At 34.8% G+C, this 17,616-nt stretch overlaps 1 protein-coding gene across 4 annotated transcripts in view; it reads left to right on the top strand.

The window, feature by feature from the left end:
• Window positions 1–14,961, top strand: part of LOC145661463 (maternal embryonic leucine zipper kinase-like) — a 482,991-nt gene extending 468,030 nt beyond the window's left edge. For all 4 annotated transcript variants that reach the window (XM_081726778.1, XM_081726784.1, XM_081726775.1 and 1 more), the window contains one exon: window positions 11,510–14,961. In XM_081726778.1, coding sequence (XP_081582904.1) covers window positions 11,510–11,699 — 190 coding nt within the window. In that variant the 3' untranslated portion in view covers window positions 11,700–14,961. The remainder of the gene's footprint in view (window positions 1–11,509) is intronic.
• The last annotated feature ends 2,655 nt before the right edge of the window (window positions 14,962–17,616 follow it).

The following is a 17,616-nucleotide window of genomic DNA, read 5'->3' as shown; positions in this document are numbered from 1 at the left end:
GTCAAATTCGAGTCGAGTCGAGTTTTAGCTAGACTCGTGTCCATCCCTACTTTCATGCAGTACCAGGATTCAGTTAGAACAAGAGTGGATCTAGAGAACTGTAGCCCCCTCCCTAAATCTCGAAGTTGACCCCTAAAAAATCTAAATCTTAATGAGATCTTTTAAAAATTCTCCGGCGAGAGCTCATGTGGTTCGGATCCTACATTAAGCTGTAAATTCGTTTTATATAGCTTCGCCAGTGAAAGGGATGGTAAATTCAAAAGTCAGACCATATCAATTTTAAAATTTATAGAAAACTAGTTCATTTTAGTGATTATTTCTTTATATCCATATCATTAAGTTAAAAGACAATCTGAAATTAGTTATTCGCTTAACTTATTACAGCACAAAGTATATGTGTGATTCATTATGAGGTCAAAATCACCTCTACTTTAGCCAATTTTCTCAGAAGTTATTTTCAAACATTAAACTGAAATTCACTTAGAATTGTTTACTAGTAATTAATTTCTGTATATCATATCACCCGTAGGCACATAATATCATTACATGATGTTTTTAGTAGATATTCATTTTTTATTGTTTTATTTTTATTTATTTCCTTATTGTACAAATTCCGGATTAAGTAATTCTCAGTTTAAGTATTGGTTGATTTTTGTGTTAGCATAATACCACATATTGACTCAACAGTTTCTTGAATAAAGAAATACATAATTTTGTACTATTAAAAAGGAACAATAAGAGCAAAGTAATCGGTGGGTTTGCTCACATACTATCCTATTGAATGTAGCCTGAAAAATTAATCATACTTAAAATACCATTATCAGTAATAGTATTTAAATTATAAACTAAGCTATCTAAAAGTACCAGAGCCATTTTATCTGCAGTTGTTCATGTTCATGTTTATTATTTTTTTAAAAAAATGAAATACTGTAGTTGGCTGAATTTAACCATAAATAAGGTGAACATAGGTTCCATTGACTTTTTAATCTTTAAGAGGCACATTGGCTTACGGGTAGAATGATCAACTCTGGTGTGAATGGTTTCCTGGATCGATCTCAACCTATATGAGTTTGGGGAAGGCAACATAATATCCTTGAGTTTTCTCGCGGTTATTTCATTTTCTCCCACATATTAATTTCGTCAAATTTTCTTACATTTCCATACAATTGGGTTAATTTGCTTCCTTTAGCCTTCAAATCGAAAATATTATTGGAGAACCTAGCTGCATGGAAACTTCACAATTAGCAACAAGAGGCTTGTTAGTGATAATAAAATACTTCTGATGATGATAGTAATGGTAATCATTTAGCCTATAGGACATAATCGTGGGAATTAAACTAGAAGATATCATTAAGCTCTTTGTTTTTGTAGTCACTTTACAACAGTTGGTCCAAATATAACTGAAAGTTGATAGCTTCTCTTCTATACTTTTCTATGAGATATGCTGAGAAATGAGTGTTTATAGTTTTGATATTAGTTTTCCTAACATTATTGTGGTTTATATTTTCTCTTCGTGTGATTAATCACAATTACAATAAATGTTGAACAAAACAATGTATAAGTATAAAACATTTACCAATGAACGTATCTTCCATTATGATTTGAATCGTATACATCAAGAAAATGTATTCGTTATCATTATTAGAAAAAAACTACAAAATGTCATTTGATTTACAAATTGTGATTACTGTCAAGCTTAGTCCAGCGATTCGCTAATATTTGTTTGAATCTTTACCTCGAAATACATGTGAGCTCGTGATAGACAACATAGTGTTCGTAGTTTCCTCGAGATACTCTCGTTTCCTTTTCTTTCAGTCATTCACTTTTATTAATCATCCGTCACTTTTAGCCTCCGCTGAAAATAAAGATTGTCTATCATTTCGTTTATTTCGAGGTAAAGTATAATACTTATTTCTACCAACTAACGAGAAAGAAGATAATGATTGTTGCTTCATATGTATCTTGAATTACAAGGCGGATCCAAAAAGTAAATCTCCCTAGGGAGATTAAAAAAAAAAAAAAAAAAGGATCTGAAATTGTTCATTACTATCAAAATGTTTACCGAGCCGGAATTTATTGAGGTGTAGGAAGACATAAAAATCGATTAAATCAAAATTCGTGCTATATGGCGCTGATAACCGATCTCCTGTTGTTGTTCCATTGAAATGTGTTTGACTACCCACTGTAGTATAGACTGTGTCTTGTTCGTGAGATTTTCATGTGTTTTTACATCTCAAGAAATTCCTGTCCGGTAAGCATTTTCGTAATGAACAATTGGAGACGGCTGTCATACACTAATTTTACTTCCAGGCGCCTTACTTTCACGACACGGGAATACAGAAGTTGATTCCACGGCATGATAAGTGTCTGAATTGCGGTGATGAATATGTCACCTCTGTTATATCTGTGGAATAATATTTCAGTATCACTGTATCTTCTTTGTGTTTATCGGTTTTGGAAAACTTACTTTCTAGATGCGCCTCATACTTCAAATTTTAGAAAATTATACATTTATCATCCAAATAATCCATTTATAAGCACGTCCTACATCGATCCTATATAAAGTAGTACGTTTTCTTTAAGTTGATAGTTATAGACAATTGATTAAATTGTATGACTTTAGTAACAAGGAGGAAGTTATTATTTTTTTATTATTTTTTATATAATACTTATTATTTTTTAATAAATATTATGGCTTCTATAAAACAGTCGTTTAAGTAAGCATTGAGACCAACCAAATGGTCAAATGGTGTCTTTTATAAATTTATTTTTGATGTCTTATAAGGTCTACTTTGTAAACCTTACAATTTTTTTGTAATGCGAAGCAAATCTATAGTATATTGTTGTTCTTACAAATACATAAACCAGGGATGGAAAAAGAACTGGTTCTGACCCGCTTTTGAACAGGTTCAGACATCAAGAACCTATGCTAAAGATAGGAACCTGTCTGGAGCGTTTTCATAAGAACCTGTTCATTTTCCATTCCTAACATAAACCTTATTTATAGCAAGGTGTCTAATGGTCACGAAAGTAATTTTTAAAAAGTCACGAAATCAGAAAACGATCATGAAAGTCAAGAAAAAGTCACGAAATTTAACTTTGGGTCACGATTTTTCATCTGTACAAATATAAGTATAGACTGGAAAATTTTGTTCTATAAAGCGTCAAAATTCACCACTAAAAACGTCTGTGGACGGCTTTAGACACTACCAAATCGCAAGCAAAGCACGCTTCTATCGCATACATGAAAATTCGGCCCAATTCGGACCCAAATTCTCTCTTGAGAATGTTAATAAATTTTATGGTTTGGGAAAGAAAAGGTCGCGAAAAAGTCACGAAATTTCATTTTGGAATTTTAGTAGACACCCTGTATAATGATGATAGTGATGGTTCTTGTTAAAGGGGCTTTTATTGCAGATGGTAGAATCAGGAAGCCCCATGAATTTCAAGAATATATCATTCACATTGAGACCTGAAGGAATAGTTCCTCTATATTGACGATGTATTATATACACTTATTTACCTTTATCATCATTGTTTGATTACTTTTCGATTACGTGCTGTACACAATGATAACAGTAGTATCAGTCATTCTAACCTCTGAATAATACAGCGTTTTAATTATTTCGAAACTAATATTATCAATCACTTCTGAATGAATACCATGGAGGACAGATGCAGTCAAAAAAGTTTTCATCTGTATTTGGTTTATTCAGTACATAACTCTCATCACTCCTTGAACCATTATGTAAGTCAGTACAATATGAAATGAGAATCTACCCATGTTAGTTTTTATAGGACATAGAGTGCTATTATTTTCTATTGTTTTAATCTTATCAGAGGCAGATCAGTTCTTGAATGGTTAAGGGTAATTCATTTGTTTAATTGAACACTGGAAAAGGAACAAAGAGGAAGATAAAAATTAAACCCGAAACAAAAGTAATCGATGTTCATTTGAAACAAGTTATGAACTGGTAATGCAGCATCCCCTATGGGAAGTTATGGCTTAACCGCTCTTTGCGGACTAGCCTGAATAACAGGAGTAATTAGGCTCCCGCAGATGGACGTTTTAGTGCACTAATAGGCTCCCTTCCCACTTCATGACAAACCTCTCCTCTCTGGTATCCCGTCCTCCGAAACCTCTTGTTTTCACTTGCCATCTACCCACACATGCCACAACTAAATCATGTGTCCAATTACGAAGGCTTGAAACAGATAAGAGGGAACTCCACTGCAAAGTGAATTAGGGTTCTAACCAAACCACTTCTCCCCACCTCCTGCTTCGTGGTCCTCTAATGCAAAGTGGTGAGTGATTTTGCATTAACTCAGTAGAATTCCATTCAGCATTCAATCGTAACTCCTCCACTTGTTTCCCGATATGATTGACCAAAAAAAAAAAAAGTATATATAATAGAAAATAGGGAACTCGGAGATTTTTCTACGTAGATGTAATATTTTGTGTAAAAACACGAAAGGGGAGTATACCTGTCTGTCGTTAGAGCTTGTGTTAATCAATGTACTGTTGTGGATGGCAACGAGGTATGACGATGGCACTAGGTCGCTTGTTTTTTCGTTAGTACATATAACACACACAGACGTCCGGACAGAACATACACACATCCGAGTGAACAGTCCACTAGGGAAAAAGTCCATCAAAATCCGCATCACAAACAGCGTTCGTTCTCTATGGCAAAAAGAGGATCGATATACGTCCACTTAAATACAAATAAAAATACAGAGAAAAAATGCTGTTATTTTGTCACGAAACGAAGGCGAGCCAAGCCAATTTAAATAGCTGGAGGAAACAAATTGGATTCAATTCTTTTCCATCTTCTCTTTATTTACGAATGTGTTTTTCCCTCTGCTTAATTGAAGCTGCAATTTTGTTTACGTCCTTTGCTGTTCTGTCATGGTGAAAGCAAACGATAGAGAGAAAGACAGAACGAGTACAGTATATTTAATCTTAGCTCTTGTTTCAAATATTGAAATAGCACTATGTGTATGATAGAAAACCGTCTGTTAGTAATAATATTTGTTGTATCTAATGCTAGAAGTATTTTGAGTCAGAATATTTCCTATTTTCTGCTGGTGTGTGTGAACACTCCCTAAAAGTGTAATTTTGTGAAGTATTTGTAATGAAGTTCAAAAGAAGTTTATTTATTTCTTCAAGATAAGAAATAAGCACAATTATATTCCTTTTCAACGCACAAATTGACTTTTGCGTTTATTGAAATAACGGCCACGAATTGTGATCACTACATTCAGTCGGTCAATTTCTGAAGTGTTTCAAGTGGAATTGTTCGTTCATCACAAAGAACCTCGCAGAATTTACTTGTCATTGATAATTAGAATCATAAGTATCTTCCCATTGAGATGATCATAAAGTATACAAATTAAATCACAGTTCTGCAACTGACAAGGTCTTATCATGTTTTTCAGTACATTTTGTTTCTCCAGCTTCTAAATGTATCGCTTGTACAATTTGGATGAAGTGGAAAAATGAAACTTTTCTCGATCCAATACTACCTAATGGCTTTGCATCACCATAGAATCGTTTATTTAATACTGTCGATCTTGATTAGGTCACTATTCTGTTTTCCAAAAATATCTTCAGATCATAACAAGCGTTGGTTGTACACATTACGAGGTTACTCCTTCCCCATGTTGCCGGTACGTAAACATGTGGCAGTTAATCCAAATAAGCGATTAATTCATGGATGTGCAAAGAACTTTCCTTTCTCTAGGCATTCTTTAGCTGTCGGGTTTGTGTAGTCTACTGAAGCTGTACCACTTTATTTGGGGTTTTAGTTGCAGCTACATATCCGTGTGGATCATGTATCCTATGCTTAAACATCGCTTCAAAAGATCCACAGAAATTGCATCGTTTTCTGTTTACGTTCATCTCGGCCTCTATATGAGAGAGATTGTTAAGCCGTTATTTTTCTTATGCTGAGTATGCATCAGTATTGAAGTACATTTGTTGACAGATAATTCACGGATTGAAGCCATTCTACATTCACGTGCTCTATCACTTCACATGTTTTGTATGTAAATCGAATAGCACAGAACTAAATCCAATTAAAGATCTATGTAACATGTATTATAATTTCTACATAAGCACTGGCAATAAGTCATTTAAAGAAATTCATATAAAATATAAAAGCAATTTAGGAAGTTATTGAAAGAGACCAGGATAAAAAATAATAACTTACTAATAAATAATGCTGGCAACAAAAGTAAGGCCATGTGGAATATTGTAAGAAGGGAATGCAATTTAACTAGGAAAAATGAAAATGGACCTACTTCAATTACTGCTTCAGATTTAAATGATTTTTTCATTAATAAAATAAATGAAATAATAAAGGAGATTAAGTTAAAAACTCCTAGTAGAAATTTTTACAATTATCTGAATTCTATTCCTCAACCATCTTGTACTTTTATTTTCAAATTAGTAACTGTTAAGGACGTCGAAAAAGCAATTTTGAAGATGAAAAATAGTAGTACCTGTGATGTATATGGTCTTAATTCTATTATACTTAAAAGTGGCATATATTTTATTGTTGAACCTTTAACACACATTGTCAACAGTTGCATATTACTAGGGATAATTCCATATCGGGACCAAGTACCTGGGGAAAATCTATATATCGTCTCAAAGCTCTTGCTATGAGAAGTACGAAACCATTTTCAAATCAAAGGCAAACCCGGAACTTGACCTTATAAGGGGCCGGTTTGTTGGTGTTTTTGACCTTATGTATGACATATTCGACAGAATAAAAATGAATGTTACGCGTAAGCGCCTGGAGCCATCATGTTCCTTTTTGGCTCATTGCTAGAACGTGACTCGAGTAAGGGTTTGATAATATCACTTTGCACCCAGACACACCTATTTGGTCAGTGTTGCCAACGAACTATAAATACAATGTGGTAGATGGTTTCTGTACCACTGGATGTATATAACACTGACAACCTAGAATGGTTGGGAGACGGTAACACTCAACGCCTTTTTGTTATAGTGTCGTGTGATGTTTCTGCCAAGCTTGGTGTATAAACGTCTCATCGTACGGAACCTGTTTTACAACTTCTCATTTTACAATTGGTTGGCAACACTGACAAACTGGGATACTTGGGAGAGGAATATGTCCACAGCATATTTTCTCTAATGACGAATGATGTTTATCCCATGTTTCATGGTTACACATCCAGTGGTACAGAAACCATCTTCCACATTGTATTTATAGTTCGTTGGCAACACTGACCAAATGGGTATGTCTGGGTGCAAAGTGATATTATCACACACTTGCTCGAGTCACGTTCTAGCAATGAGCCAAAAAGGAACATGATGGCCTCAGGCGCTTATGCGTAACATTCAGTTTTATTCTGTCGAATATGCCATACATAGGGTCACAAACACCAACAAACTGGCCCCTTATAGGGTCAAGTTACGGGTTTGCCCATAATTTGAAAACGGTTTCGTACTTCTCATAGCAAGAGCTTTCAGACGATGACGATATATATTTTTTCCCACGCACTTGGTCCGATATGGAATCATCCCTAGTTAGAGTCGATATTTCCTAACATGTTAAAATATGTTAAAGTAATTCAAGTACACAAAAAAGGGCAATAATTAAGAATGTGACAACTATCTACTTATATCTATAATCCCTGTAGTAGCAAAACTTGTCGAAATATTGCTCAATGATCAAATAGTTAAATATTTTGAGAGTAACTCATTGTTTAATAGCTCTCAATTTGGATATAGAGAAGGATTAGGTACAAGTAAACCAACAACTCCTTAGTTAAAGATCTTTTAGACAGCTTAGAAAGAAAATATTTTACCAAAGTTAGATTTTATGACTTATCTAAAGCGTTCGATACGGTATCTCATAAGATTATTTTAAGTAAATTAAAATACTATGGTTTTCAACAAACGCTTGCAGGGACATGGGTTTAGAAGTAAATGCAGAGAAAACTAAATACATGGAAGTGCGTCGGGACCGTAATACGGCAAATTGTGGAGGCGTTAAAATAATAAAAATAATACTTTTGATAAAGTGGATAATTTCAAATATTTAGGATCAATATTAACAGACGAAAATCATATTCACGAAGAAATTAAATGTCGACTAAAAGCAGGGAATTCGTGTTACTATTCGGTTCAAAATCTCTTGTCGTCGCGAATTCTGTCGAGGAATTTGAAGCTTAAAATATATAAAACGATAATCATGCCTGTTGTTCTGTATGGTTGCGAAACATGGTCGCTTACTCTGAGGGAAGAACATAGACTGAAAGTATTTGAGAACAGGATCCTGAGAAGAATATTCGGACCCAAGAGGAACGAGAATGGGGAATGGCGGAAGCTTCATAACGAGGAACTACATAGTTTATACGGTTTACCCAACATTGTTAGGGTCGTCAAGTCTAGGAGGCTTAGGTGGGCAGGTCATGTAGCTAGAATGGAAGAAAGTAGAAACGCTTTCAAAGTCTTGACTGGTAGACCCATAGGAAAACGACCATTAGGAAGACCTAGGCGCAGATGGGAGGATAATATTAAGATGGATCTCGCAGAGATAGGAATACAAAGTAGAAACTGGATCCAATTAGCTAAGGATAGAAGTCAGTGGAGAGCTTTTGTGAACGCGGCACTGAACCTCCGGGTTCCATAGGCCATAGAGTTAGTTAGTTTTTTATGGTTTTCAACATGACGCGTTAAACCTTATTAAATCATATTTATCAGACAGATATCAAAGAGTACAATTCCACAGTTCGGACTCCAAATACTTGCAAGTAGGTTCTGGGGAACCACAAGGATCAGTTCTGGGTCTCATTTTATTCCTTATGCACCTAGGTATATCAATGACCTTCCCAAAGTGGCTACTATTCCCGCTAAAGGCTATCTTTTCGCTGATAACTTTGGAATCTGTGTAAGTTCTAAATCAGTTGTCGAAAGAGAACACTTAACCTAATATATAACCGCTGTAATTGAGGACTGATGTACTGCAAACCTATTGTGTTTAAACCTGAGTAAAACACAAGATCTTAATGTTACATATAACAATCTAGATTACACAGAAAAAAATTCTAAGGTTAATTTTTTGCGATTTGAACTTGTTTCAAAATTAAACTGGTACAATCATATTGAAATCACGGCAGCTAATGTAACAAAGGGTATATACATGTTGAGAAAATTAAGAGGTTGCGTTAGTTTGAAAAACTTAAGAATTGTTTACTTTGCCCAATCCACAGCTTCCTATCATATGGTACTATTCGTTGGGGTAGATCTAGTAACACTCATAAGCTCTTAAAGCCGCAAAAGAAAGCTATCAGGTTGTTATGTAGTCTTCCTTCTCGCAGTCACTGCAAACCTATCTTTAAGCTACTCAAAATAATGACTCTTCCTGCTATTTTTGTTTTTCAATGTTTAATGTATGTAAAAGAACATAGATAACTACCCTGAACATTCCAGGTATCATTCATATAACATTAGAAACAGAAATAAAATAATGCCAGTGTATTACAATTATACCAAAACACAAAAGAGTTTTATTGTCACGTCCGCAGAATTATTCAACTCTCTCCCTAAAGCACTGAGAGATGCCGAAGTGTGTACTTTTAAAAGTAAAATTATATCACTCTTATTAGATAATCCAATATATGCTATAGAAGAGTTCTACGAAATTACAAAGCAGTTAAGCTAAAATAAAAATAACATAGCATTGAAGAACTGAGGAAAATGAATTGACATGTATAGTAGTCATCCTATTGTATTGTGTTGAAATCGTTATTCTTTGTATTGTATTGGAATTATAATCGAAAATGAAATGAAATGAAATTTTGAGTTTTACGTCCCACTGTTATGCCGGTTAGGCTAAAGGAGACGGTGATAATGAGTAATGAATGAAATGGTGGAATGAAGAAAGTGGGAGGAAACGGGAGAACCCCGAGAAAACCCACGCACACGGTGTTTGTCCACCACAAAGTTCACTTGGCGGGAGCAGGATTTGAACCCGAGACCCCTAGCACCAGAGGTGAACGCTCTACCACTGAGCCACCGCGGCCCCCGGAATTATAATCGAGAATTTATATATATTACAATATGTATTGCTGTTATATCTAGGTGTAGGACCACACTCCATATATTTTAATTTCTGATCCTTTTGTAAATATTCTGTATCCATTTTTTACCTTTTTGTAAATATTATGTATGCATTGTAATCTGTAACTTTACAGTTGGACGATTGTAATGCTTTGGGTGTCCTCCTGAAGTTTTTGCAATAAAGACAATATGAATATGAATGAATATATCATTACTGTGTTTCCAAAACATTTGGTGTGAGGAGGCAATATTACTGCCTTTGACTTTTTATATATGACGTTGTTGGCTGTAAGCGAGATTTCAGGGAACCAGACATGATCCTTACTCATGACAGTTTCTTTGATAAAAACAAAATTTAACAACCTTTGTTGCATAAACAGTAACACCTATTTCAACTTTCTGCTGAAAATGCCTTTCGTTATATAATGGTGAAGTTTAATAACCCCGCGTATACATCGTCCGATTCAAACAATTTTGCATCACAAAATGCTGTGTATAGAGTGTATATTGCAAGTAATTTGATGATACCCGAACAACACCACAAGTATAGTTGTATGCCCGAATTCTATGTGTGGATCATAGTCTCCAATGTTAGGATAATACCAATGAATGCATATTCTGCAACTAAATAACTTCGATCATCATTTTATAGTTGGTTCCAAGAGATGGACAGTCGTTACGCAGAACTGCCGCTGGTGTCTTCTTTATGGGAGTGTTGCTAGTGCATCTTATCATTATCTCGTCACCTTCTTAGTCCTTATCTGAGCGCCTTGTGAAAACCCTTCTTCCAGCAAGGTAGCCACGTCCGCACGCTGCCAGGGCAACCCAACATGCTATACTTGGTATACGTCTTCTACTCTGGCCTCATACATATCTAAACGTATGGGAAAAATTGGATGCATTGAAACAGCATCTGACCGCTACCTGGATCTAGCCGACCATCGTTCCGCTACGCAAGAACTACAGCGTACATACCTTAGATGTTTGCCCTCTGCACGACTGGCTAGCGGCGTCAAACTTTTATGTGTATGGGAGCTCTTGTGTTTTCACGTACTATTAAAGTATTTTAAACCACATGTCTGTTCGGAATGTCCCATAGACGTCATTTTAAGATTATTACAGCCACCGCTAAGATAACTACCTTATATAACTATTCACATACACACGTATATATGTTAGTGGGACACCCGTTAAGAATCCAGGAGTCTGGCCCAAAGATTGTACAAAAATTATCATTTCATTGCGCAGTAAGCATGCGCTGGCATCGTCCTAACATTAGAGAAATACTTTAGTCCGGACAAACTACACTCGTCATATTATTGTTAAATAATTTACCTATTGTTGTTAAACAATAACATTGTTTATAGTTCTTTCTTTCCGTCTTCAGTCTCAAGTGATTTTTTTTTCTTTCAGGTACGTTCTTATTGGAAAAGTTAAAGATCAACATGGGCGCGCCAAGCTCTCCTTTGAACTAGAAGTGTGCCAAATAGCTTCTTTAGGTGTTGTGGGCATCCGAAGGAAACGCTTAAAAGGTGATGCATGGTGTTACAAAAAAATCTGTGAAGAAGTCCTAGCACTTGCAGCTGTTAACAAGAAAACGTAAATCAAGCATTGGTAGACAATATGAAATTGATCTTCTGAGATTTATTTAGGGATATATTTGGGGTAACATTTTATACAGATATCTATGTTGTTAGCATTAGTATTAACGTTATTTTTAAATATTTTGACAGAATATAGACAAGTGTATGTACATACTGAAAATACGAAGACTACGACCTAACTATGTTGGAACCTTAAATCTTTCTGTTCTAAGCCTTTTTCCCAGTTAGCTGCGGTTAACTTTTCGGATCGCGGTCCTTCACTTGTTTTATCTTGTGTCATATCCACTGTAACACACTGTGTCATATCGTTGTTAACACAATCTCCCCACTTCTTCTTTGGCCGGCGTTGTGCTCGTTTCCCATTCACTTCTATAGCATCCATTTGATGAGCTATGTATTCCGAAGGTGGTGTTCGTACATGAATGCCCAAACCATCTCAGTCTACTTTCTTGTAGTTTTCCTTTTTTTTCCTGAAAATTACATATGGTTATTTTATTCATTGAGTTTAGTTTGGAGGATTATATTAAACAAGTATATTAAGCGAACAAGTTTCCACCTTTTTTTTTTTTTTTTCCTAGCAAATTGTTTTATATTTTCTCTCTGGAAACTTTCTTTCCTTGCTTCGGATAATTCTCATTAACATTTACAGAACTTTACTTTGCGTTCAGTTCGTCATGTGTGGTACATTTTTTTAATAATAAAACATTAACATATTCGTAAATGTACAATATATGTTTCGTACTTGGAACGATATCTTTAATATTTGTGGTATATGTACTTACGTCAAGAGGTTGTAAAATGTAAAAAAAATATGTTTTCTGTACAACACTGATAAAAAAAAAATTACAACCAGTGAAGTTTAGGTAAATGGAGGTTTTGATTTAATCTACTAATAGTGTAATTTTATTAATTAGACTATTTGTGCAAAGTACAGTTATAGAGGGTATATGAAATCAAACTAAGTTAGCATTAATTAATTTATGTTGTAAGGGATCCTACGAAGTCTTAGCACTTGCAACTGCTAACAAGAAAACGTAAATCGAGCATTGATAACAATATGAAATTGATCTTTAGAGATTTAGTTACGGGTATATTTGGGTAGACATTTCGGGATATCATGATGTAAGGAAATATTAGGATGCCAATATTGTATTCATATGAATTTATAGTGTACTGTACTGTTTTTGTACGACCGACATGGTTAGGGCTCCTAGACACTCGGTTTTAGCGGAAAGCCTACATCATATCCCCCTAAAACTTGTTTGGAACTTCAAATATCCCGGTTTTGCTACAAAGCAACTAAATATCATTCGTTCGATTTAAAAACTAGCACTTTTATTAGTCATAGATTGTCAACTAATAAAAATAATCTACTCTGTCAGTCACTCTTGGTGAGTATTGACCTATTATTCAATTAATTATGATACTTCAGCAAAACAAACTAACTATCTATGACTATACTGGAAACTTTTATGTGGTATCCCGTTTTTTTTAGTCTGAAAGTCTGGGAGCTCTAGACATAGGACGGGATTCTTGTTTTGTCCCTACATGAAGTTGTGAAAAGTATTTAAAAAGTAGCACCGTGCCTTTATTGTAGTGTCGCAGTGGTTATGCGAATCTTAGAAACAAGACATTTTAATTGTTTACTAAATTAACCCTTTCAGACCTGCTGGTAACATCTGTGTACATCATATTTTAAGGCTAATATAATTACTCTGGAGGATTCAAAATGGCTGGGTTTTCAATGTCAGTATTCTAACTTGTCTAAATCACTTTCCGCTATTTCTCTGATGCTTTAATCTGTTGTCAGGAAATTTGTTGTAGAGTACGCACATTTGTTGTAGAGTACTTGCAGGGGCTATCACGATGGACGAAGCTCAGCCAAGTAGGCTGTTCTATTCTTGGCGAAACAAAGTATTTGTAATAAATCATCCTTCTGCTTTAGTGATGTGTTTTCAGTTTCTAAACTATGTAGATCACTATGATCTTTTGGAGTAATGCCGTTTTGTATTTTGCATACGTATTTCAACCTAGTGCACGCAAAATGTTTCATCCATAGTTCTCTAAAAATGACATCCGCAAACAAATTGACGGTTGTATTGCATTTGTTAAGTCAAAAAATAATAAAACAAAATAAAAATAAAATCGGAGAGTAAACAAAAAATCAGGGCTGAAAGGGTTAAATTCAACAAGTTTTGTCTCCGAAATATTATTGTTGTGGTCAGCGATTACGTTTTCCTTATTGCTTCAGAGTCTTTGTGATTGTACCTTGATATCCTTCTTGTACCGTTAATTTAACCAAACTTGAAGTGTCTATACAGTAGCATAATCGATTCCAACTACTGATTTAAGTATATTGTACTTCGATTTAAATTTGTATGCATTTCTGACAACTCGAAAGCTGAGCACAAAAGTCGAAGAGTTGAGACAGGTAAAGTTTAATTTAAGCAATTTCTGTATGCGGACAGTGCTCTGTTTGGTAATTAAGACTCACATTGCTTTAAAACACCACTCAACGACTTTTGCTGAAACGTCAAAAATGTACAAGTTTAATTCAGGCAATAATTTCAGATTTTCTGGGTACAAATAATTCATTTAACAAGATCACTTGTCTTATTGTTATTACTATATATAAAATATTAGTTGAACAAACTCATTTGAAATTTTTTCGTACATTTTTGATGTCCAGAAACAGCTGGAGAATGTATTGACTCATTTAGATCTTTCTAACGCAATCATTCACTTGTGAGTGAGACTGAATAATACTCTACGTTGTGTTGCGAATTGTTTTATGTTATATTCAAAATCCCTCGAAATAAGTCATATTGGGCGTTATGCAGAGTCGTTCTGACGCGTGATTAGTGCCATACTAAAGAGTTCGACTGACATATGTTTCCTGCAGTAGTCTGGCCTTTAGTATGACGCTAATTATACATCAAAACGACTCTGCATAAGGCGGATTATATGTAATATATTCATTTCACGTATGACTTACAGGTCGCTAAGTGGGTAAATCCCTTTACGTTTATATTAAAATGAATGTTATATTAATTAAGGTACTGAATATATTGTACTTTAAAGTTGTCGAAAGTCTATTTTAAGTCCTTTGTAATGTATTTGATAGATGAAATCAATATGTGTCTAGTAATATGGGGACAAATATGTATATAATGCATTAATTATATTTTTCTACTTTTTTACATGAATGATAATGTGTGTTCCTGTATTTCTAATAGAATAAAATATTCAAACAACTGTAAAGCTACACTTACTTTTTTCTTTTGTTTAGATTATAGTTTTCTGGTGACTTGTGTATGACATTTGAGACCTATGGTTTCTTTAGCAGATTAGAAAGAAAAACCATCACCAACTCAAAGTATATTTCAGTAAACACTGAAGAATATCAAATAAATCGCTTGTTCTGATCTTTTTGTGCCCTTGTTTTGAAGTTACTTTTCTTTTAATAAGGTAAAGCTCTGGTGCATGGAGTCCCTGATTCGATCCTCGGCTAAGTAAATTTGTGGTGAACAACATCATGTCCATGGGTTTTCTCGGAATACTTCACATTTTCATTCCACCAATTCCTCCGTCCTCATTCACTTGCCTTAACCTCCTCCGTGGCAAATTTACGTTTTTTTACACTCGTTGAAGGAAAATGTACAGTATACTGAACATAGTTTTCAGCTACTTGTTTTAACAATGAAAACCGCCTAACAGTCACTCAAATGCATTTGTGTTCATTTAATCGTAGTGTTCGGTGTTTATTGAAGATTGTGCATAGACAGTGTTCCTACTTGTTGGTCAGTCATAGAACTACTAATGTGCTTTGCGAAACTTGTGCTTTCCTTTTTTGCTTTATAACTGTGTTTCTATTGAGTAAACAGGGATGATCAAAGTAAACAATTGATCGCTTGTGTATTGCAGAAGACTAATTTTGAATGTTATATGCCAAATAACACTCATTTTTATTTGCGTTAAAACGTATTTGAGAAAAGCCATGTACAGATACTGTACATTTTACTTACAGAAGTTCTACTCCGTGCAGTGTATTTTTTGTTGGATTCTGGTTGCAACGCAGGTAAAAATAAAAATAAAAATATTTCAGTCTTACGTCCCACGATTATGCCGGCTAGGTTAAAGGAGACAGTGATGATGAGAAATGGAGAAAATGATCGAATGAAAAAGTGGGAGAAAACTGGATAACTGCGAGAAATCCCAGGCTCACGATGTTTGTCCACCTCAAAGTTCACTGACGAAGTGTAAAAGTGGAGAAAGTAGACTATTCTCTTACTCATGATGATCAGGATGAACCAATCCCTTGCAAATATCAGAATAGGGAAAATTCAGGTCTCACTTTTTGTCAAAAATACCAAGTACCCCTGTGTCTAAACCCAAAAAAAAAAAAAAAAAATGTTTCTATGAATTCCACCAAAAGTGATTTCTTATGGTGCGTAATCACAAAAGAGACCTTTCTATAGTACACTTTTTCATACTCGAAAATCTAGTACAGTGTTCTGAAATTGGTCATTTTATGTGTACTATATACAAATGCTACAGGGAAAATGTACATTCAAGTGATTTTGAAAAAAAATATATATAGATGTATATATTTTTAAAATATTCCTTATAAAGTGCCTTAAGGGTCCAAAATAAATGTTGATAACCAATAATTATAACTTTATCTCTACTAAATCAATAAGTGTCCCTAAAGTATACCTAAGTTCCAGGCCCGCAACCAGCCTCAGAGATTTGGGGGGGGGGCATGAATAAGTTAGGGGGGCTAAGTCATTAAAAATTCTCTTACAAATATCTAAATTGTGTTTTTTTTTTGTATTAATGATATTTTATATTTAAGTCTGGGGGGCCAGGCCCCCCTATCCCCCTCTGGTTGCGGGCAGTAGGATAGGGGCATCTTTTCGACATTCATAAATATTCATGAGTGTCGATATTTCTGACATTTTAGCAGTTCCTAATGCACGTTTTTAAAAAATGGATACACCCTTTTTTTCCCGCATACTAATGACACATAATGTATGCAGGTGCGGCCGGAGGTAACATGACACATAATAAATGTTTCCGGTTAAAAGAAATGTTAATTGGACAAGCAGAATACAGAAAAGACCTTTCGGAAATAAAATATGCAGATCACACACGTAGAACAAGGTAATTCATTAATATGCAGCACAAGTAACGCGACAGCTGCTGCTGGAGAATTTTCTAGAAATTTGGATCGTCGGAATGAGTGAAAGAAAGTACTAGAAGCTTCCAGATCTTTTTAAAATTTATTATTGTTGGAATAGGGGAAAGAACACACTCGAAACTTCTAGAAAGATTGAAGGGCATATAAATACTGATGCATTTGCATGATGTGTACATTTAGAAAGAAGAGGGCACCAAGAACATCAAGTGTTAAGTTTGCGAAGAAGATATTTTACTACTAGGAGAGATTGGAAGATTGGTAAGTAATAACGTTGTAGTTTTCTTGTATTATACTTGTTCATTTTTATATGGGAAAGGGACATATTGTAATTGTTTGGAGTATAAGGGGGACGGAACTGTTTGGTTTTATCGGGAATTGATTGCGGATTTTCCGGTATTGAAAAAATGATATGACTCGGTGTACTTTTATGGAATTATAACTTGACTAAGATATAGTATAATGTAATATGTAGGGAAGCAACATTAATGATTGCACCGGGAATCGAAGGAGTATTCTCCCATTTGGAGAACCGTACGCTAAATTGTATGCTTGCAGTGTGAACTTATTACTTATACATAGCTATGAATTGTGTAAGATATAACACGCAGTCAACAGAATGCGCTCCCGGGAATCGAACCAGGGCTTGTCCACGTGAAAAGCCGTACGATAAACATTTTGCTTAGCAGATATTGTTACTTATATGTAGCTATGAATTG

The sequence above is a fragment of the Thermobia domestica genome, chromosome 1, assembly GCF_964235325.1.
Source record: "Thermobia domestica chromosome 1, izTheDome1.hap1.1, whole genome shotgun sequence".
Taxonomy (NCBI): Eukaryota; Metazoa; Arthropoda; class Insecta; order Zygentoma; family Lepismatidae; genus Thermobia; species Thermobia domestica.
Note: the sequence above shows the minus strand (reverse complement) of the source record. Positions and strands in the feature narration are given on the sequence as shown.